Source organism: Dromaius novaehollandiae, chromosome 12, assembly GCF_036370855.1.
Source record: "Dromaius novaehollandiae isolate bDroNov1 chromosome 12, bDroNov1.hap1, whole genome shotgun sequence".
Classification (NCBI taxonomy): domain Eukaryota; kingdom Metazoa; phylum Chordata; class Aves; order Casuariiformes; family Dromaiidae; genus Dromaius; species Dromaius novaehollandiae.
The window spans coordinates 12,786,758-12,807,934 of record NC_088109.1 but is presented as its reverse complement, the minus strand read 5'-3'; the positions used below and the strand labels follow the sequence as shown (position 1 = coordinate 12,807,934).

The 21,177-nt window shown below is 54.7% G+C and overlaps 1 protein-coding gene and 1 long non-coding RNA gene across 2 annotated transcripts; one reads left to right on the top strand and one right to left on the bottom strand.

The window, feature by feature from the left end:
- The first annotated feature begins 6,676 nt into the window (after nt 1–6,676).
- Nucleotides 6,677–17,794, top strand: LOC135329696 (uncharacterized). The gene is made up of 3 exons (XR_010391269.1): nt 6,677–7,138; nt 15,444–15,619; nt 17,525–17,794. It is a non-coding gene; the product is annotated as an uncharacterized LOC135329696 (long non-coding RNA).
- RPN1 (ribophorin I) lies at nt 11,318–19,764 on the bottom strand. The gene is made up of 10 exons (XM_026120040.2): nt 19,452–19,764; nt 18,589–18,653; nt 16,842–17,148; nt 16,064–16,273; nt 14,893–15,085; nt 14,463–14,562; nt 14,054–14,192; nt 13,736–13,855; nt 12,963–13,208; nt 11,318–11,909 (listed from the first exon to the last, which is right to left on the bottom strand). Exons 1-10 carry the CDS (start codon nt 19,677–19,679, stop codon nt 11,727–11,729), a joined length of 1,791 nt encoding a protein of 596 aa, XP_025975825.2. The 5' UTR covers nt 19,680–19,764; the 3' UTR covers nt 11,318–11,726.
- Between the last annotated feature and the right edge of the window lie 1,413 nt (nt 19,765–21,177).

Genomic DNA, 21,177 nt, shown 5'->3' with positions numbered 1-21,177 from the left:
AGAGCTGGTCTGGGACGTCTTGGCAAAGGCAGGGGGCACTGCGGGCCCAGGAACCAGCAGGAGCAGGGTGAGGAGGGAGAGGGGCAGAGTACATCGATATTGCTGCTGAAACGTTACTTGTGAAACTTCACCCAACCTGTGGGATGCCTGTGTCTGACATGGCTTTCGCTAGTATGAATGAGGCCCTAAAACCCATGGTGCCACCTGTATTCATCCTTTCTCATCTGGGCTCCTGGTTCCTGCAGGGCTGAGCCCATGCGGGCTGCTGCAGGATGAGCAGGCTGGTTCTCACACCTTTCACTCACTGTGTCCCGTGGGAATGCTGTGCCCTTCACAGGGACATACTCGGGCTGTTGGCAGGGAGGCAGGTACTTGCTAAAGTAAAGCAAAGAGGCTTTTGCATCCAGCTGCCCGCTGGAGGTCAGTAGCCTGTGTTGTTTATGCCAGCAGGGCTGTCTCCCTCACTCAGGGCCGTGGGAGTACTTCAGTCATGGGGAAAAAGGTGAATACCCTCTCCCATTTCTCAGCTCTGCTCTATGATTTATCTGGAAAATGCTATGTGCTCCAGCTGTGCCCAGCTCTGTCCTGCCAGCTCCTTTTCAAACAAGTCAGGTTTTATATACCCTAACCACTAGCCCCTGATACCAGGGACCATCTTCTCCAGGACGCTCCCGTGAGCTCTGGGAGGGTGCTTTCTCTGATGCTCTGGTTCCGAAATTCCTTCCTTAGTTTTAAGCACCTAAATTGCCTCCCCAAGTGCGGGTACTCACTTGCTCCTTCTCCCTGATACCTGTAGCTCACCCATGACATGTGGCTTTGCTCTTTCAGCACTTTCTTCTCCAAATCATTTTCCTCAGGCCCCTCTGAATGCTTGTGCTATCTCCTTCTGGTACCAAACGTTACAGTAAAAGCGCGTCAGCGTAAACATCAGGCCCCTTAGCAGCAAGAAAGCACAGTCTCGGCTGCCCGCGGTGCCGAGCCGTGCAGGGCAAGGAGCAGAGCGGTGCTCCCAACGGCTAGCCGAGGGCTTGTTCTAGCCCGTACCGGGGTGCAAAGACCAGAGGTAGAGGAGACAGGGATCAGTCCCCTACTGTAGCAGGGAGAGGAAGGTTGTGCGTCTGGTGCCCAGCCCCGGGGCTGCCAGATGAAGTCCCCATCTGCAGCCAGACTTGCCGGGAAGCCTTCGCTCCATGCTCTCACCATGACGGGTGCTGGAGCTGGGCACCAGCTGGGAAACGTGCTTTGGAGGAAAATCCACCCAGGGGTTTTGGTGGCAGGTTTTCTGTGATCCCCACCCCAAGCACAAAATGGGCAGGCTGGCCCTGGCTCAGGACAGCAGCCCTGCTTTTAGGAGCAGCGATGCAGCTGGGGGGGTGGCCCTGAGCTCCTCATCGCTGCTCCCTTCACCCGACCCTTTCAGCAACTGCAGACCAGGTTCACAGGAGAGATGCTGAACGCCACCCTCCCTCTCCCGCTTCACGCGGTGTGTGCCGTGGTGCTGCTCTCGGGGCAGCGAGCCCAGGGACTGCGCCTGGGACGATATGCTGTGAGCCCAGGTTTGGGCTGGGCTCCAGGCCCTGGAAACCCCTGCTTGGGCCCGTCCAAGAGTGGGAGGGCTGGCGGAGCAGGGCAGCGCCTGCGCGCCCAGGCCCACCTCTGCCCTTCCCGCAGAGGGGTCCCGGAGCGGCACGCGGCGCGGCTCCTGCCTTTTCCCCTGGCCACCTCTGCGCTCCAGACGGCCTCGGGAGGGGGGGTCGCTCTCCTTTAAACACCCTGTGCTGCGCTAAACACCTCCCCAGGCCGCTCCTGGTGCCGGTCGGCTTTCGGCGGTTGCGCAGGGGACCCAGCCGCGTCCCTGCTGGCCAGGCGGTGCTCTGCACTCCCGGCCCTGCTCTGCCGCCATGCGCCCACCCGACGGTCGCACGAGGCAGCCGCATCCCGCGGGGGCCGAGCAGACCACGGCGCGACGCCTCGCCTGAGCTTCCCGAGCCGCTCGGCGCGGAGGTGCAGGGGCCGCAGCCGCCCCGTGGAGGAGCAGGCGCTGCACTGGCTCGACGGGGGCCCAGCCTCGAATGGCCCCGGCGGGCCCACGGCTGCCCCAGTGGGGCGGGCAGCGCCGGCAGTGCCCGGGCGCGCGGGGCGGCCCCGGAGCGGCTCCCGGAGCTGCGGGGAAGTTTCCTGTTTGCTGGCCCGGCTGAGGCGTCGGGTCCTCAACCGCTGCCAGGCCGCCGCTTCCGGCAGAGGCTCCAGCCCGGAGCCCCCCTGCACTATCAGCTCGCCAGATGCCTTTTTCAGGATACTGTGGTAAAACCGTGCAGGGCAGGCGCTGTCATTTGGGGTTTTCGCTGGTGTCAGCCTCGAAGACAAATTGGACGAGGGGAGAGAGAGAGAGAGAGGAATGAAAAAACAGGCTGCCCGCCACCGGCCTTCAGCGGGGCCGGCCTGCACGGCGGCGCGGCAATGGGTCCCCCAAGCGGCGGCGGCAGCGGCGGGCCGGGATGGCGGCGGCATGGCAGCAGCAGGCCAGGCGGCCACCATGGCGGCATGGCGGCGGCGGGCCGGTGTCGGCCCCTAGTGGTGGCGGGGGCGGCACGGCGGGGAGGCCGAAGGCCCCGTGTGTGGCCCTGCTCACCCCAGCCCGCTGGAGGAGGCCGGCCAGGCGGCACAGCGACGGCCACCGAGGCCTCAGCGCCCCCGGCCAGGCCTCTATGGGGCCTGCCACCCAGCGGGGCGTCCCCGCTGCCCTCCCTCGGCTCGGGGCTGGCCGAGCGCACATGCCGCACTGGGGACAGCGGCGGTGGCGGCCACGTGGTACCCACCGCTCCCTGGGCACGCGGCGGCCGCCCTCGACGCACCCTGCGATGCCGCCAGCCGGGACAGCACCCCACCACGATCTCCGCCAGGCCCCGAGGCCGCACATGGTTGCCCTGCGCAGGTTCACCCGACAGCCCAGCAGCTCCCAACGCCCAGCCGAGAGCGGCCGGGGACGCCCTGGGCACCCCAAATCAGCCACCGGCCATGGTACCTCCCAGGTGGCTCGTCTGTGGCCACTAGATGGTGCTGGGCAGCTATACTGGGGAGACTGGGGGCCGGCCGCGGCGGGAAATGGTTTAAAAAGAGCAGTAGCCATGCTGGCGGGGAGCGGGGGGGAATTGTCCATCTGCAAGCTGTGGTGGGTATCTGCGGCTGTGAGATGTGTTACGGGGCTGGGGTACCACGCCGGCTCCAGGCAGGGACCGCCAGCACACAGCCTGTGGCAAATCGTGCTCTGGGTACCTGCAGGTGCCGTAGCGCTGCCACGGGCGAGCGACATGCGAGACTTGAAAGCAGACGCAGGGATGGAGTGCTGTGGGGATGTTGGGCGAACAGATGGAGGAAAGCAGGCGATGACCCCTCCACGTGCAGGGGCCCAGAAGAATTTGCTCTGAGTTAAGCCTGGTGATGTTTCTTGCTTGGACAAGTAGGAAAAAAAAAATGGTTGGTCCCTGAGGAGTGAGGGGAAATGTTAATATAAGGGGAGGAGAGAGGGTCCTTAGCTCAGAGGCAGAGCTGAGCAATTGCCACCCATGGGACATAGATGTAGGGGCTGGCTCAGGCTGGTGGTGGGGATGGACAGGAATTATAATGCACCGGACTATAAAACCTGCATCTCTCTCAAGTCTTTGAATTTAAGCATCCAGTGGAGGATGGATTTGACCTCCTGGGCTGGCTTTAGTTCTGCAGTTTCCCTCAGAGGACTGTAACTGAGAAGTTGAAGAGGAAGAAGCTGTTCTTTGGCTTGTGGGACCCCTGGGATGGAGGCCACAGTTAGGGTGTGGGTAGGAAGGAGCCAGGCCCCGGTGCGAAGACACACAGCAACGTGCCCAGCGGGCAGGCGGGAGCAGGGGGGTGCAGCCGTGGCACAGGACCAGCGCTGGCCTAGCAGCCTCCCACCCAGCGCAATGCAGGTCGTGCTGAGCTAGGGACAAGAAACCCTGGCTGCTTGTGCTTGCCAGCCAATCTTGCATGTGTGTAGTTTCCCTTTCCTTCTACTTTTCTCTTTCTTTCTTCATTTTGTTCCCCTTCCCATGGGGGCAGATTTCAACCCTTCCGACCTTTTGGTTCCAGACTCTGCACAGGAGAAACACAAATCACAGAGTCCCAGCGGGGCTCAGCTTTAATTACCCATGAGATGTTAATCTGCTGGAGGGTCTGAAGTGTTCCTTTATCAGAGCCTTCCTTTTCCTTTTCCTTCTGCTGCTCTGCAATTCCCCTGACGGATGCCTCCCAACTACTCACAGCCTCTCCAGGCAATTTTTCTGAACAAGACCACAGGTGAAATTCCTAGCCCAGGAAAGCTTCTGTGCACAGCAGCAGAGACCGAGAAACCTAGCTGCGTTGCAGCTCTGAGCCCTTTCTCGGAGGTCAGTCTGGTTTTGGAGGCAGCAGGAGGATGGAGATTGTCTTCTCCATGTGCCAGAGTCTCTGCCTGGGCTTCTTCCTGCTATTACTGGAGCACACAGGTGTTGGGTTAGACAGCCCCAACTGAAGGAAAGAGGAGTCCTTGTGCTTGGATTTCTTGGTGGCGGTGTCATCTCCACCACCCAAAGCTGGCTGTGGTGCTTTGGGAACCTGCTGGATCCAATCTGCAAAGCTGGATGAGCAGCCAAGCCTGGAAGAAATAAAGAATATCCTTGGAAGGAACAGCTGGAGTTCTGGCTGATCCTGAAGCAAGCCAGAAATGGTCCCAGGAAGGCCAGCCCTTCCCTGGCCAGACCTGCTGGACTGACCCTGGTGGTGGAGGCCAGCACAGTGACACCGGCTGCAAGGGTGCAGCAGCTGCAGGAGGAAGGCAGGTGCAACCTGAGCTGCATGGAGGAGCGACTGAGTTCCCTTATGGCTCTGCTGATGGGGACCCTGCTGGGCTGCATGCTGCCTGCATGGACTCCTTCCTGGGGTGTCCGTCCTCAGTGAGCACCTTGGGACAGGCATCTGGAAAGGGGCAATTTCTTTACTTGTTGCTCAGGACAGAGCAGGGAGACCAACCATTTGGGTCCTTTGAAACCTCCTTGGGTGCGTTCTGGGTTTGTAAAACCCAGCCATAAGAGAGGTTTTGAAGTCAGATCCCCTCGAGTCCCCAGAGACGAGGGGAAGGATGGGGGGAGGTGGATAGCTGCCTTCCTTTCCAGCCCATCTCTGTCCAGCCAGGATCCCTCAGGCAGGCCAACAGGGCAGGGATGTCCCCTCCGGCCTCCTAGTCCAGGTGCTCTGTGGGGAAAGGAGCAGCAGCGACCTTCAGAGGGAGCTGTGGAGGGATGTGGCCGCTCTCCTGCAATGCCCTGACAACTGCTGCCTGTGCCCTTGGAGGAGCTGCCGGCAGCTGCCTGCCCCACACGCTGTCGCTCGGGCACACATCTGAGGATTTTGCTGTCTGCTTTTACAGCTCCCAGGTCTGGCAGCGCTGCTGGGGGAACGATTCTTGCCCTTCAAGGCCGTGACACGATCCTCCTCCTTCCCCAGCACAGCCCTTCAGAGCAGGGCCTTCGCCAGCCACCCTCCTCTTTCACCAGCACTGAGAGGGGGAAGGGTCCCTGGAAAAAGCTGCTGTGACAGGTACAGCAAGTCCTGGGAGAGACGGCTTGTCCCTAGTCTGGGAAGGGAGGAGGTGGGTTGTTCAGGGTGGGACGTGGGCAGGGTGAGTCAGAGACAGCAGAGGGGAAAGGACTCCACACGCTGAGATGCAGCAGCAGCTTCTTCACTGGAGATGTTGCCAGCCAGAAGCCCAGAAGCAGCCCTGCCTCGATCTCTGGGATTTCCTGGGCTTTACTCCGTCTCTCTTAGGAATTATCCTTGACAATTTTCTGTGGGGTTTTTGCCTCTCTCTCCCAGCCAGGAATGTGTGGGGCTGAGCTCTCAGACGGATTTGCTCCCCATCAGCATCCTCTGGCGGGTAAGCAGTGGTCTGAACATGCAAACAAGGCCTGATCCCTTCAAGGCAGCTCTCCTGGGTCGAGGGGAAGCCCTTCCTGCTGGGACTTGTCATCTCATCTCTGCTGATCTACTGCCTGCTTGCCAGTTCCCACGCCATGCTATGCAAGTGCGAGCAATCCCTGGGGCAGAGTTTGGTCACATCTGCTCTGACATTTGGGAAGAAGGGTCTGGGCTCCCACAGCAAGCCCAGGGATGGGGCAGGCAGCCTGTGTCTATGGAGGGGGTAGCATGGGAAGAAATGGTCCCAAATCTGCTGTGGGGGTGGTGGGTGAATCTGGCGATAGGAGGGAACTGAGCAGGGCTGCTCCACTCCGCTTCAAGGGCATGAGAGGCTGGTAGCAGGTTAGGGAGCTTTCAATAGCCACTCAGCTACTTAATTTAAAAGCCTGCATTTCTTTCTGTTCCTAGAGAGAGCTAAGGCATATGGCAAGGGGAGAGACACTGAAATGTTGGTTCCTTGCTCAGCTTAAGCTTGAAGACTGTCAACACATGACTGGAAATGTCCCACACATAGTTTTCTTCGGGGAAATTGTAACGTCTCCCTGTGAGAGCCAAGGCAGAATAAAACATCTTCCCAAGCCATGTGGCAGGGGAACTTTCCAAGCAAACCAAAGGCCCCTCATTTTCCTGTGCTGTCTGCTGAGGTGGCCTCCCGGCAGCGGGGCTCTCTGTCGGAGAGCAGACACCTTGAGACATGGAAGACGAAGGCAGACTCATGCTCGACATGCATGGGCTGACCACAGGCCACCTGCATTTCTAAGGGAGACCTGGAAACAGCCAACTGCTGGGGTGAGGAGCCCACGGGCCAGGGACGTACATGCAGTGGGGACTGTTGTAGCAGTCAGAGAGGCTCCAGAGGCAGGAGCCGCTGGTGCGGGCCTCCCATGGAGGGGGTGTTCACTGCTCTTTGGCAGGGACAGGCATCCTGGAGTACACAGTTCTGCACAGCTTCCCACACTAAGCCCTCAAGCAAACACAGCCCAGGTGTTTGCCATATTAGATAACTCTCCTGAAAAGCAAAGTAACCCCTTCTCTCCCCTCTAGGGTTGGCAGCTGCCCCCCTTTAAATTTGGCAGAGACAGGCAGCTGCAGCCTTAATTGATCCATTTGCTGCCATCAGCTGCTGTTGCTCTGGCTCTTCCCAGCTCCTGCAGACTCTGAGTTCCTGGTAGGTGCTGTATTTGTTTCTTCTTCCTTTTTTAGTTTATTTTCAGGAGTAAATTTGCAGGAATCCAGAAAGTGCTCTGGTTTCTGGGTCACTCTGTTGCTGTGTGTTTGCGGAGGGGGTTCCTCAATGCATCTGTTGCTGTGGGCTGTTGTCACAGGTTAAAAAGACTCAGCAGGGAGGGCTGTGTGCTTTGGGATGGGGGGTGCCTCCTTGCTGTGACTCCCCTGTAGCCCTGGAGACTGTGAGTGCAGGGGAGCAGGCACAAGGCTTAGGGACCCTGCTGGGGACAAAATTCTCCCTGGGGTTGTCACAGCATGTGTGTTTCCAGCCTATTTCATAATTCAATTGAAAAGCATGTTGTATTAATGGCTGCATCAGTGCATCCGTATGGTTCACCTAAGGTTGGGCACAGGGGTGTAGAGCCAGAGCCCACCTGCCCCGAGGGTCTCCTGTCTGTGCCCAGGACCCATGCCAAGCTTCAGAGCAGAGATGCTGCTGGGCCACTTGCCCTGAGTTGCCTTTCCCTGCTTGTGAGCTGGCCCAGCAGCGGATGGGCTAGATTTGCATGGAGCAGGAGGCCGTGGTTACCCTGGGGAGGGTGGCAGAAAGGAGCCTGCGAGGAGAGGAGCAAAGGCTCTCTTCTTGCTGTGGCTGTTTTATCCTCAGCCTCTGGAAATGGGGCAGCTCTCCTTGGAGACCAGAGGCCTTTCTTGCTGGGGCTGTCTGCATTCATCCCTCCTATTTAAAGCTGCTGTCTCTGCAGCCATGGCTTCCATTAATGAGCAGGATCTGAAGCCTGGCAGCTGCGAATGCTGAGCCCCAGCACTAATCAATCCACCCTTTGGGACAAGGAGGGGAAGATATAGCAATGCACCACCCTGCCTGTGGGCTTTGATGTGGAGGGCACTAAGGGCACCACTGTACTGCTACAGCCACCTCTGCAGGGCATGGGGCTGCCAGGGAAGCGGGGCAGAGGGGGAATGCAAAAGTGTGGCGCTGCCTTTCCCCTGTAAGGGGGAGCTGGAAATTAAGGGTGTCTCTGGGATCAGCGGTTTGATCCCTTCTCCTCTCCTGGACATGCCTGCATCACCCCAAATGCAGTAGGAAACCCCCAGCTGGCCTCAGGTGCCCCCAGGACCACCCTGTGTCTCATGTATGTTTTGCTCCCATGGATTAATGACAATTTGTTTGATTTGTTGCTTTTTTTTTTTTTTTTTTTGTCCACCCCCTGTTCAGGCAGGGCTCATTGTTTCAGGGCCCCCAACAGCATCTCAGCAGAGATCAGAGAGGCTGGGGACACCAGTGGGTCTAGGCAAGGCGCCTACTTGCCCACCCCTTTGCAAGGGGCATTATGGGGATGGGAGGGAGCTGGTACTTGCAAGACAACCTAGTCAGATACCTGTCATCAAAACACTCCCAACTAACAAACCCACTTTTGGAAGCTGTGTGGTCAAAGGGTTTTCATACTGTCTGCATTCTCTGCAAAAGAGAAAAGCCTCCCAGAAAAGCCTGAAAAGATTTTGCGCTTCCTTGATACAGCAAAAACAAAAAGTTGAGTTGTTGGGTTGACTGGATCTCCTGCAGTTCCTATAATGCTTGAGACAGGCACCTGATTAAGTTTGAGGTGCTGTGCTTCTTGCCCAGGGCACCCTGCATCCCAGCTGCAGCTGGAACAGGGCCTCTTTTACCTCTTTATCTAGACCACAATGGAATTGCCACCGTGGTGTGGGGAGCAGAGGGGCCTGCAGTGCCTTGGGGGCTCTGCATGATCTGGCTTTCCCTGCCCTGTCTGGGAGGGGACCCCCTAGGTGTCCCCCCCGCCCTTGACCAGGAGCTGTGTGACTGGGGATGGCAGTGAGGCCCCCAGGCTTGGGGACAAGCCTGACTGTGACAGTCATCCCTCTGGGCAGGGGGCCAAGAGGGCTGAGGATGGTGGTCCTAACCCCTCAGCAACAGCCCTACTACAAGCATTTGGCTGCCCAAGAGATATGCAACAGTCTCAGAGGCTTTACAGGCTCTCAGCAATGCCAAGGTCACCTCAGGCAGGTTGAGAGACAGTTGGCCAAATGCGCTTGTACCCCTGTCACTCAGGACCTGTCTTGGGCCAGAGAAGGGCAGTGCCAGGCTGGGCAGGCTGCTTGCCTGGGGCTCTGGGGCCATGGCCCCAGCCTGGGGAAGCCTAGTGGGCAGGGAGAGGCTGCAAGGTTTCCTCGGTGTGGTGTGGGGTGAGGCTCTGGGTAATTAGAGATGAGGAAGCAGGACTTCAAAGTGGTGTAGGGTGCAGTCACCATGCAGGTGGTGAAGCCATGGGGCTCTCCTTCTTCACTGCTTGGCCCCTGCCTGCCCATGGCCTTTTAATGAGGGTGGCAGGTATGTGCTGTTTAATTGACACAGTAAATGCTCCTGACAGCAAACACCTCCTCAGGCACCAGCACGAGGGCCCCATGCAACAGCCACCCTTTGGGAACAGCTGGGAGCTGAGGCTGGATCTATTGATGTTCTTAATGAGTGCCAAAAACTTCCATCCTCCTTGTTCCTGGCCCAGCAGGAAAGGAAGAGCTCCTGGGAGAGGAAAAGAAATGAGTGTTGGTTTAGCAGGAGGGTTGTGGCTCATTGCAGAGAGCAGGGCTCGTAAAGACCACGGACAGCATGTCTGTGACACAGGGCTCAGCTGCGTGGACCTGAGACAGAAGGACTGGCCAGACAGGGGCTAGAAGGTGTTTTGCTGCTTGTGCTGGTCTAAGGGGCTCGCAGGCAGCACCAGGCTGCTGGTGGCTATGTTTGCCCCAAGCCTCACGCAGAGCCAGTGCAGGCACCTCGGCACGCCTCCACTCCCCGGCACATCTGGCTTTGCACTCGCAGGCGTGGAAGTGGCTTGGATCTCTCTGCGGTTAGGTGTGCCCTGGCCCAGTTCATAGGCAATCTCCAAATCTTTTGCCGAGTGCACTTCCCTTGCCATCTGCAGGTGGCTGGGGCTCGCTGTGGAGCCTTACAGAGGGCTGCATTCAACTGAACTGTCCCTGCTCTGGAGGACATGTCCACCACAGGCAGCCTCCTCAACCCACAGCTTGGAAGGGCATCAGCAAGAAAGGTGGAGGGACGAACAACCTATTTAGCTCTTTTCTGTATTGGGATCTCAAACCACTTTGGTAAACAAATAAGCCATGCAATGGCAGCAGGGAAGACATACCCTGCAGCCAGGCCTGGGGTGGAACAGGGGCTGTTTAACAGTCCACTGAAGCAGTGCACAGAAACAAAATCTTATGAGACTGAAATAATCGGGGAACTGTGTGTGGTTGTGAACCCTTCCTCCCACTCAGAGAGGTCTCGGCAGAGTAGAGTTTCAGTGGTGTTTCTCCTGAGGCAGGACCTGTTTGAAATGGGTGCAGGACTAAGAGCACCAGCTGAATCAGCACCTGCTGCTCCTCCAGGGCTCTCCTGAGAAGCCTCTCCTGAGCAGTGACCTGCCTTCTCCTCATTAGCATGAGCATACTTTGCTGCTACAGCAACTAGGGGCAACATCCTCATTGCTGGGAGGATGTAATGTCCCCCTATGGCTCTGAAAGTGTATGTGCCCGGGCAACTCTGGAAGGAGGGCTCAGCTTTCTCCTCTGCCCTGGTCAGGGCCTTCTAGGGTGGCAGAGCTCTGCCCCAGCTCTCTGCTGGTGCCCATGCTGCTGCTGGCAGGATGCACCTAAAGCCGGGGGCCTGGAAGGGCTCCCCGGGGCACAGCAAAGCGCTGGGAGCAGGACGCGAACCCGTGGCCTGTGAGCACCACGTCCCCCCCCCGCACTCCACGGCACCTCCTGCTGCATATGTGCTGTGTGCCACCACGACAGTGCCCACTGGCAGGGCACCTGCGGCCAGGCCCAGCCTGCTGGCGGGGCACCGGCGGCCACAGCAAGCGGCCCTGGCCCCGTGCCCGGTCCCCATGACTCTTTCAGCCTGTGGGAGGCACAGCGGTGGGGGAACTGGTCCGGGACCGAACTTTGCTCCCCGGGGAACAGCGCCAGCCGCGCATTGGTTCCGGGCACCGCTGAGATCAGCGCTCCTGGGCCGCTCTGGCATGCGCACACCCGAGCAGGCTGGCTCTCACCCTCCCTGCTGCGGCATGATCTTTCCTACCCACCCACAGCTTTGTTCAAGTTCAAGGGGCAGCGGCTGTTTTATTCCAAAGCCTTTAGAACAAAATTGTCTTTATTCTTTCTGGACGTGACATTCAGGTTTGCCATGAGCATGTCTGTGCTCAGACTGGCCGTTTGTGAACGTTTAGCAAGAGCACATCTATGCAGGGAAAAACAAAAGCAGGAGACTATTTTATAACCTGGCTGTGTCTCACCTCAAGAAACCCTGTTATCCATCCAAACAGCATTACATCATGGTCCCTTGCACAGCAGATGTTGCTGAGCAGACAGGCTCTACGAAAGAATCTAAAAACAAAACATACTTGCAGACATTTTTCACATCAAATTTTTCCCCAGTTTTGCTGGGAAAGAGCATTACTAGTTTTGGCTCAAAGTGTGTCCACTCCCAAGCCTTTCATCTCCCTTTGCATCTCTCCCCTTCTCCCAGTTACTAATGCACTGAGTTACAATGCATCAAGAATATTGTCAATTTTGGTGACCAGCTCCTGGCGCTTGTTGGCATGCATCTTCTCGTTCTCAATGTATGTGTCCTTCTTGAGCTTGCCTGCTACCAGCCGTTCTGCCTCAACGGAGGACTTCAGAACGAGCTCCTTGACTTGACCATCGAGCTTCTGAATCTCACTCACCTGACAGGAGTGAGAAACAAAGGGAACATTAGAAGAGTCAAAAAACATCCCTACAGTGAAGCTGGAACAGAAGAGACAGTAATGCTGGGCCAAAAAGCACTATCAGTGGTAAGAGGGAACATCTCCTGTCCCTGAATATCACCTCCTGAGCTGCCACCTCTCTCTTTCATGTCATGAGGAACAACTTGTGAATGGATAATTAAGCAGTACAGATAAAGGGGCTCTGATAAACCAGGAGCAGCAGTAGACAGGTGCAATGACTGTTAAATAGTGTTACTGATGGATTTTGAAAGGCTTTCAGCTAAATCACAACTATGATAGCTGGAAGCTGGGTCCTTCTTGCAGTGAATGTAATGGTGTGTGAGAAATAAGAGGGCTGCTGTCCATAATGACAGATCTACTCCTCAAGCTACTAACAGAGTAAGCAAGGTGGCTGTGGGTTGAATGGAACTTGGAGATTAAAATGTCCCCCACTTAGGGTTAGCTGGCTGTTCCAGGTAGGTGTGGAAATATAGTGGAAGGTGGAGAGCACAGTGGGCATGCTCATGTCACAGCTTTCTACATGGTACAGCAAAATCCCCCCTGAGGACCATCACGTTATCAGAATTGTCAGCACCAAATTCATGTGTGCAAGAAAATAAAGGATTAGGCAGAAAATTTTGGTTTGGCTGGTGTCATTGGTAGAGTCAGAACAGATAATGTGCTGATAGTTTCCATTCTTGCCTAAATGTCACTGCCATGAGCTCAAAGACAAGCTTCAGGACTGTTACAAAAGTGTACCTATGCATCTGGTTTAAGGAAAGTTTCAGAAACAGGACAAGCAGCTGTTCACCAACAAGCCCTTAGAGGACTGCATAGCCAAGATTAAAGCAAATAGGAAAAAAAAAAAAAAGAAAGAAAAAACAAATGGATCTTCACACCTTCTGGCAAAAAAAAAAGTAATTTCTGGACTAAAAAGACACAGGCTGCAGAAACTAAACCACAAATTAAAACTGACCTAGAACACTTAATAGAGCTAAGAGAAGCAGAGCTTAAAAAAAAATTGTTTCTTACTTTGTCACATAAGTCAGAGCCTTCTGTCTTCAGTTTAGACTGCAGAGAGCCTATTTCACTTGTCAGGGCCTTGTGCTCTGTCTCCAAAGATTTTTTGCCGCTGTTCAGGGTGGAGATGTCCCGTGACTGCTTGTACTTATTCACTGCTTCATCAAAGTGACGATACAGCCCAAGTCTCTTGTTTACCAAAGTAAGCACTTGCTCTGTGATACAGGCAACCTTCATCCTAGCTTCAGCAGCTGGGTCCTGCAAGAGGAGAGAATGGAAGATCAGGACAAATATCCTTGATCCGCTTCAAGCCATGTTTACAATCTGGCACAGGGCTATCAGGGAAACTACTCCCTTTGCAATTAAGTCAACTGACAGCAATTAAGTGAATGATACAAGCATCTTGTTCAAGGACTGACTAGACAAGTGCCTTTCAGCACTCAGGCTAGCCTAGCAAATAGCTCAAAAACAAAAAAAAACAAACAAAAAAACCCCCCAAAAAAACACTGGAGAGGGAGAATTGCAGACAGGCTCTAGAGGCTCTGCTTCTCAGGGATCGATTTTATCTAGAAGGCAAAACTGAGAGTAGCCTTAGCACACTAATTCAAACCCTGCAGAGGAGTATCAATACTCAGGTATGATAGAAACAGGGCTCCATTTAAGCATCTAGATGGATACCTTAGCAGCAGCAACATTCAGTGAGGAAAACTACCGGCAAAAAAAATTTCCAGATATTGGATGAGTAAGCTACTAATGCTCCCAAAGGGCTCTTCATCATACAGCACCTTAGTGATGGAGAAATCCAGCCTCACATAGACGATCACAGTGAAGAACAAGATGTAAAAGGCTCCAACCACCAACAGAGGCTCCTGCAGCATCAAGATTTTGTTGAAGGTGTAATGAACCTGGAAGAGAAGATTGAGACACTGAGCAGTGACCCATGTTACTATGGCAGAGAATTTCTCCCTCAGACAGCAGTGGAACAGGCCATGTGATCCAGGAGATACTTATCTCAGAAACCTGACACAGACATTTTGACCATGCTGATGAAAACAGCAGGCCCAACTGGTCAGGCAAACCATGCAAACAGAGGCCACACTCACCACAATGTCTTGAATGTGCTGCTCCACCAGATTGCTCTTGTGTGCCACAATAACTGGGCGTCCAAAAGTGTCCAGATACGTGTAGTGAAGCTCATCTGAAGCGCGATTGATTTCATAAGGGCTGTCCACATGGATATTCCTATGGATAAAGCCAGATAGTCCTACATGACTCTCTGCTGTTTGAGATGATGTAATTCGAAACTTGGCTGGTCAACTGTGGCCTCTAGCACAAAGGCAATTATGCAGTTTAAACAACCCTTTAGAAGGAAACGAAGTTGTGTTCCAAGGTTTCCTCTATCTGCACAGCCAGTGGTTTTGTTTCACTGTCCTCAGGCCATTAGAGCAGGCAGGAGAATTGCCATTAACACAGCATCTTCTGCAGTGACAAGCCAGGAGTAATGACACTTACTTGGCACCTTCTGGCAAGATGATCTTGACAGTCAGAGAGTCTGTAACTTGCTCATCAAAAACATGGTCTACAAATCTCATTTTCAGGGCATACTGATCACCTAAGAGAGGGCAAACCAGAGAGAGGTTATGCTTCGTGAAAGAATGAGAGGCAACTCTGAACTTCAGCTCTTAACAGAAACAAGAGCAGAATTAGGGACAGATACATCACACAGCAGGGGGCACCAGCTGACTCAAGTATTTTAATCAGATGTCTACAAAATCCTGAAGTAAGCACAGAAAAGAGATGGATTTGCATATTCTAGAAACGATAGCTAGCAACTGTTGTTGCTACGGTGCAGCATAAGGTGGTTTTGAGTCCTTTACTGTACTACAACCACCCTTAAACACAAAGGAAAAGGTTTCTTATTCCCTTCCCCTGTGCCACCCACCAAGGTTGTACAGGTATTCGTAGCTTGGCAGGTTATAGCCAATGATGTAATGAGTCTTCCAACCCCCAAAGAGGGGGAAGCGGGGCCGGATCTCCATCTCCACGGAGTCGTCCAGGACAAGGAGGTGGCTGGTGGAGATGTTTCCAATTTCGTCTCGGTAATACACGTCCTGAGCAGCAGCTGGGAGAATGGTCTGCATGGAGAGAAGCAATACTCAGTGCATCGGCTAGGAATCATTTCCAGCGGAGCTGGCAAAACCAGTAACAGCTGCTAAGCATCAAGAACAGCATTCCCATGTGAGAGACCACAAAATGGCTAATCACTTGCACTGAGTGGTAAAATTGTGCTATTATAAGCAATCAGCCACAGAAGTGACTGCCAGTGCTCAAGTCACTTGGCCTCTAAGTGAATGGGGGAATCCAGCACTTTTTCCAGCCCAGTTTCAAGTACCCCAGACAGCAAGGGATCTCATCACACCCATCAGGACAGCAATTCCCTATTCATTCCAGCCCACTGCTCCTAACTCCTTGAACTTTCTGCTTTCCACTCAGCAAAACAAGACTTCTGTTTGGCTCTGCCACCTTAGAGAATTACAACAATCAATCCTGGAGGCTTCAAGGAACGAGAAAGGTTTCAGCTGAGATGAAAACACAAAATACCTTTCACATCTGGCTAGGAGAGCTACAGCTTTAACTCTCCAACTGCTTCATGATCAAGGAATGAATGGGTGAGTTTCTAATTAATACTGTTCAACATGATAAGATTATAACAGAGAGGGCAACTGGGAAAATAAGACAGTGGGGACAGAATAAAGGGCCCTTGTACAGTGGAAAGAGGGAAGCAGAGCAGCACAGGGGATTAAGGGTTTTAGAGAGTCCCTGAGATTGGAGGGGTGGGAGTGTGGAGAGATACTACATGACCTCGTCTATGCAGTCTGTTTGGCCAACAGATGCAATGAGGCAGGTAACTTCCTAGAACCTGTACCTTCTCCTGTACCTCCATAAGCTATTCCTATCTGTTATGGGCCTTCTCTGCAAATATTTTAGAGCTTTAATGTTCCCATATTACTTGGGTATGGCCACCAAAGGGAAGGGAAAAGGATAACTGGATTTTTATCTGGGGATACAAGAGGGGGAAACCACAGTAAAGACAAATGACACAAAACGTCAACCTTAAAAGACTTGACAGAAGAGATCCCACTGTCTGGCTGTCTCTGGTAGTCGTATCTGGAGAAGGGCCCTTTCAGCACTGCTCCTGTATGCTTTAAATCAACTGTCTCTTCAACTGCAATGTTTCCCCAGTGAGAAACCTCGATGACTCGGGTCATGCTGGTGATGGTCAGGAATGGGCTGTTATTTTCATAGTGAACCTTCAGGGTGTCCTAACAAGGAGAAAAGATGATCAGCCAGCCACAAACTAAGGAATAACTTCCTTCCCAATTCTCCATGTCCCACAGAGAACCTTCCCTGATAGACTCTGTAGAAGGGTGAAGTTGTCTGCAGAGAAGGCTTTGCTACAGACTCTTAGTTGACAGAAAGAGTCACCCCAGCCCAGTTCCCACAGAGCACCAGGTAACACAGTCACAGGCAAACACCCTGCACCTCTGGCAGAGTTATAGTGGTGAGAGAGCCTAGAGACACAGTCTCTTGACCACTGGGGCTGCACCAGCAGAATCTCCCACTGCAAATATACCTCTGCCCAAACCATGCATGAGTTGGTTTAGTTTATTTTACAGACTCCAGGCTGCAGTCAGTGACTGTGTCTGTACTAGGAGCATCTTCTCGGAGCATGCGCTCCTATTCTGCACGCAGACTAATTCAGACTAGATTTGTGATCATTACACCAAAGCCTCCACTTCCCATTCTCCAGCCTCTTGAGATGCAGGTCCCTTGTTTACAAGATGCTTACGGCAAAGCACCAAGCCACAGCCTCTTTGCACGGGTATTTACCTGGCTGTATGGAGGGATGTCCTTGAAGGGGCCATATTCAATCATGTCTTCTGTGCGAGAAGGGTTGCCCAGCTTGGTGTAGCTCTCCACATTCCTAGAGGCCAATTTGACCCGGGTTGTTTGGGTCTTGGTGAAGTATGGTGAGTAGAAATAGTGATTTCCTTCAAAGACCACAAACTGTTTCTCACTCTGGGTAATGTGGGTGGGGTACGGCTGCAGGACGTGCGTGAAAACCATTTCGACAGATACACGGACCTTGGCTCCTGGTGCCAAAGGAGATGGCAGCTTCACAGAGAAGAATTTTCCACTGGAAGGGAGAAGAGCAGATAAGTCATAAATGTCAGATCTCCCCCGAGAGAGCAACCAAATCCACCCCCTGCGATATCCCCTGTGGATGAGAGCCCTTCTGGGATTCTGTATCACATACATGGTGCATGACTGGGCCCATGCTGTATTTGTCCCTCAGAGGCCTACAGATGTCTTGTCCTAGAGGGTGTGCTTGCTCTGGACTGGGGAAGCAGTACAGGGGGCAACAGAGGGTGAACAGTGTTCAGGCACAATTACACTCTTTGGTTGGCAATGCCACCTGGGTCCCATTTTGGAAGGGAAATGGTGACACATTCCGCTCCCCTGTTCTGCATCTATAATGCATGCTTTGACATGGCCTTTTCATTGTTTTCTAGGTGAAAATAATGATCTGAATTGGAGGAAGCATGTGCAAATGCCAAGAAGGCAAATCACCAACATCTTAAGCAACTGTTTCCACAAAGTTTGTTCCTTCTCAGCTCAACATCACTTTTGCACCCACAGGATCCAAAATCAAGGTATGGTCAGAAAACCAGCAGGGTTTTGGACTGGAGTACTGAAGAAAGGAATGAATTTTCACCACATCCACTTTAAAAGCACCCTTTATTTCTCAGCTCTCATTGCTCAGAAAGCACCTGCCTGCCCGATCTTAAGCACACAATATCCTAAGCTCGGCAGGCAAAGCATCGGGTGAAAAACAGCATCCTCTCTCTGCAGCAGGCAACCGGCCCACGCTGGGCTGCAGCATCCAACGCAGTGGTATTCCCCACATTAGACATAAGAGTGCTGCTCTGGGGATGTGGCCAAAGAGCATTTATAATCTCTGTAATTACCAGTGCAGATTGTTTGAGGCCCCAGAAGGGAGCAATGGGGAATGGCACAACTGTAGCTGTAATGTGTGTCTTACCTGATGTCTTTTAATGAAGGAAAAGGGTGTTATTTAAGGCACTCAGGCAGGAAAGATATGGGGGGAAGCCAGGACCCCGGGAACTGCCCCTGTCAGTAACGGAGACTAAGCACAGCCAAACCCCCTGAAGGGAGCATTTAAGAGAGACTCTGTCTATCACAGGCCTCTCCCCTCTCTAGCAGTCTTGGGTGGATGTGAGAAGCGGTATGTGCTGCTTATGTCTGTCCGGTGTTTGGCTCAGTGCAGAGACCTAAAACCACATGGACGATCTCCTAGGGAATGAGCATCTAAGGGAGAGAAATGACTTCTAGTGAGGCCTCCTGGGCTGTAGGAATTGGGCTCGGTTACCCGGGTGAGCTGTGCTCCTTGGCCCTGCAGCACCCCAGGGTGCAGTCTGAGTACAGTTTGGTCCTTTCAAACACAGAGGACTCCAGGTATGCCAGGCTGCGGTTGTATTTCTGCTCCACTCTAAGGGAGATGGTACAACGCAGATGCACAAGCTCCAGGTACTGACCCTTAGAGGGTGACACTCACCTTTTACCTTTAACTTTAGTCTCTCTCACTTCCAAGGTGTTCTCCTCCTCTTCCTCACCCTTCACCTGTTCCAAAAGAACAGACTGGTCAGTGCGCTGCTGTTTGAAAGCACTAACGTGACTGGGGCAAACTCCACATATCCCCCAACATCCTTTTATGCGGATGCACCCGCAGTAAGTACTAGCTGATGGAGAACTATCTGAATTTTAAATACAACCCTTTTATGATCTTTTTCATTAATGCAAACTGCCATTTGGTCGATGTGCAAGAACTGATGGTAAGGGGACTTCTGATAACCCTTTCGAGTCTTCCTTAGCCTGGTTCCCAAACCAGCAGAGCTACTGTCACTTGTGCAAGTGCGAACCTCGGTCAACTTTCTTGATTTCTGTTGTATGTTTTCTGGGACGTGAGGGGGCCGTGGGAACCGGACCGGCCAGCCAGGAGGACATCAGTGCAAACACCTCTGAGATCAGAGGAAACCCCTTGCGTTTAAGTCTTTTGGGGAGGACGAGGCTGGCAAGCCGGTCCTCCGGGCCCGCTAGCCGAGGGCTGCGGCGCCTGGTTGCCCCAAACGGCAGCCTCCGCCCGGCTGCTCGCAGCCCCCGCTGAAGGACAGCGGGCAGCAGCGCCGTTTGGGCCGCCCCGTCCGCGCCCGGTGCACGGCGCTGCGCCGACGTGTCCCGCGGGCGGGCGGGCGGCGGGACCCGGGGGTGCGCGGCGCGGCGCCGACGTGTCCCTAAGCGCGGCGCACCCGCGGGGCTCTCCGCCGGCCCGGCCCGGCCCGGCGCTGCGCTGACGTGTCCGTAACGGGACGCCGGCGGGCGGCGGGACCCGGGGGCGCCCCGCCGCCCCCCCGCGCTCACCTGCACGCCCAGGTAGGCCAGGTGGGGCTCCAGGCCGGGCTCCAGCGCCAGCAGGAAGGCGGAGGCGGCGGTGCCCCCCGCCGCGTTGGCCAGCCCGATCTCGGCCGACACCTTGGCCAGGTGCGTGCTGAGGTCCACGGTGCGCCGCACCTCCTCGGCCAGCAGGTCGGCGGCGGCGGCCCGCGCGGCCGCCAGGCACAGGAGCAGGCGGCACAGCAGCCCCGCCATGGCCGACACAGCGCGCGGGGAGGGCACAAGATGGCGGCGCCCGCGCTGCACGGGGAGGGCACAAGATGGCGGCGCCCGCCGGGGGAGGCGGCGCATGATGGCGGCGCCCGGCAGCGCCTGAGGCCCCCTGCGGAGTAAGGCGGCCGCGCGAGTGCCTGAGTGGAAAGGCAGTGGCCAAGGGGGCTGAGCGCCGGAGGCGGCAGCTTCCCCCCTGGGGGAGCGAGGGGCCGTGCGGCGGGGCACGATGCCCCAGCCCCGGGGCTGGCTTTGCGCCCCCAAAGCAGGACGCAGTGCCCGTCCCTTCGCTGGGATGCCGGGCTCCCCACATGCGCAGCCTTGCCTGCGCTCCCCGCGGCGCGCAGGCCTTCTTGCCTGGGCAGCGCAGCCCAGCCCTCGCTACGTGTGGCCAGACCCACTTTTAAAAATCACTGCATGGCCCGAAGAGGGGGGAGGGTAACAAATAATTTGGGGTGCTCTGTGTTTGCCCTTGGCTTCTGTGCGCTCAGGGTGTCCATGCGTTTCCTAGTTGTCTTTTCCTGCCATTGCCCAAACCAGAAGCTTTGTTTTTTCATTTTTAGCAAAAGCTGTTTCTTAGGAGCGGGAGTTTCAAAAGGACAAAACTTTAAAGCCTTGTGATAATACTCTGCCGTTTGACGGCCCGGGAGAAGCTGTCCACCACGGGACGACGGCTGCCTGACGGGTGGGATGAGGCCACCGCGTGCCGAGGGCAGACGGGGCTGGGAGCTGCTGGCAGGGGTTTGGCCCCAAGCTAAAAAACACTGATAATAAATATCTAGATGATGCCAGAGCAGAAATGCTGCTGGCAACTGGGGCTGAACTAACTTAGAGAGAGGTGGAGAAAGGAAAATGTTAGTGGTTTAACACATGACAGTGGGGAGAAGGAGATTGACACTTTATTCCCAAACATCTGAAGCAGCTGAAAGCAAGAAACAGATGTTGTCTGCCACGACTGCTGGAGCAGGGCTTTTGCCTGGGAGCCCTGTGGGACAACAGGCTTTTTATGTTTGTGTAACATGATTCAGGGCTGGATCCTTCTTTGGTGACTCACATTAAGATATTAAAGTAGCTCTCTGGATTGGGCTGAGATTGCCAAGTATTGGAAGGGGATTTCCTAAATGTTGTAAAATTTGGATCTGGAGTGGAGCAATCCCTAGGCAATGGCACAATAAAGTAGGATGTATCCTGATGTGTTACATTCAAAACCGCATCACCTCTTAACGAGCCTTCCTGTTTTTCCCCCCTCACTGTTCCCCCAATTCCTATCGTGAAAGTTTTCTTCACAAACGACTTTGCTTTCACTGTGGTTTATGTAGGCGCTGGATGTGTGGCTCTGGCAGCCGGCCCTGCCAGCGGGTCCTAGCGCGAGCGGGCTGTTTTGTCGCTGCGTCTCGGGCGACAGCAGGGCGATCTTCCAGCAGCGCAGCAGGAGACGGGCTCGGGGATGAGCTCCTCGTGCTTCCAGCTGGGGAAACGTTCC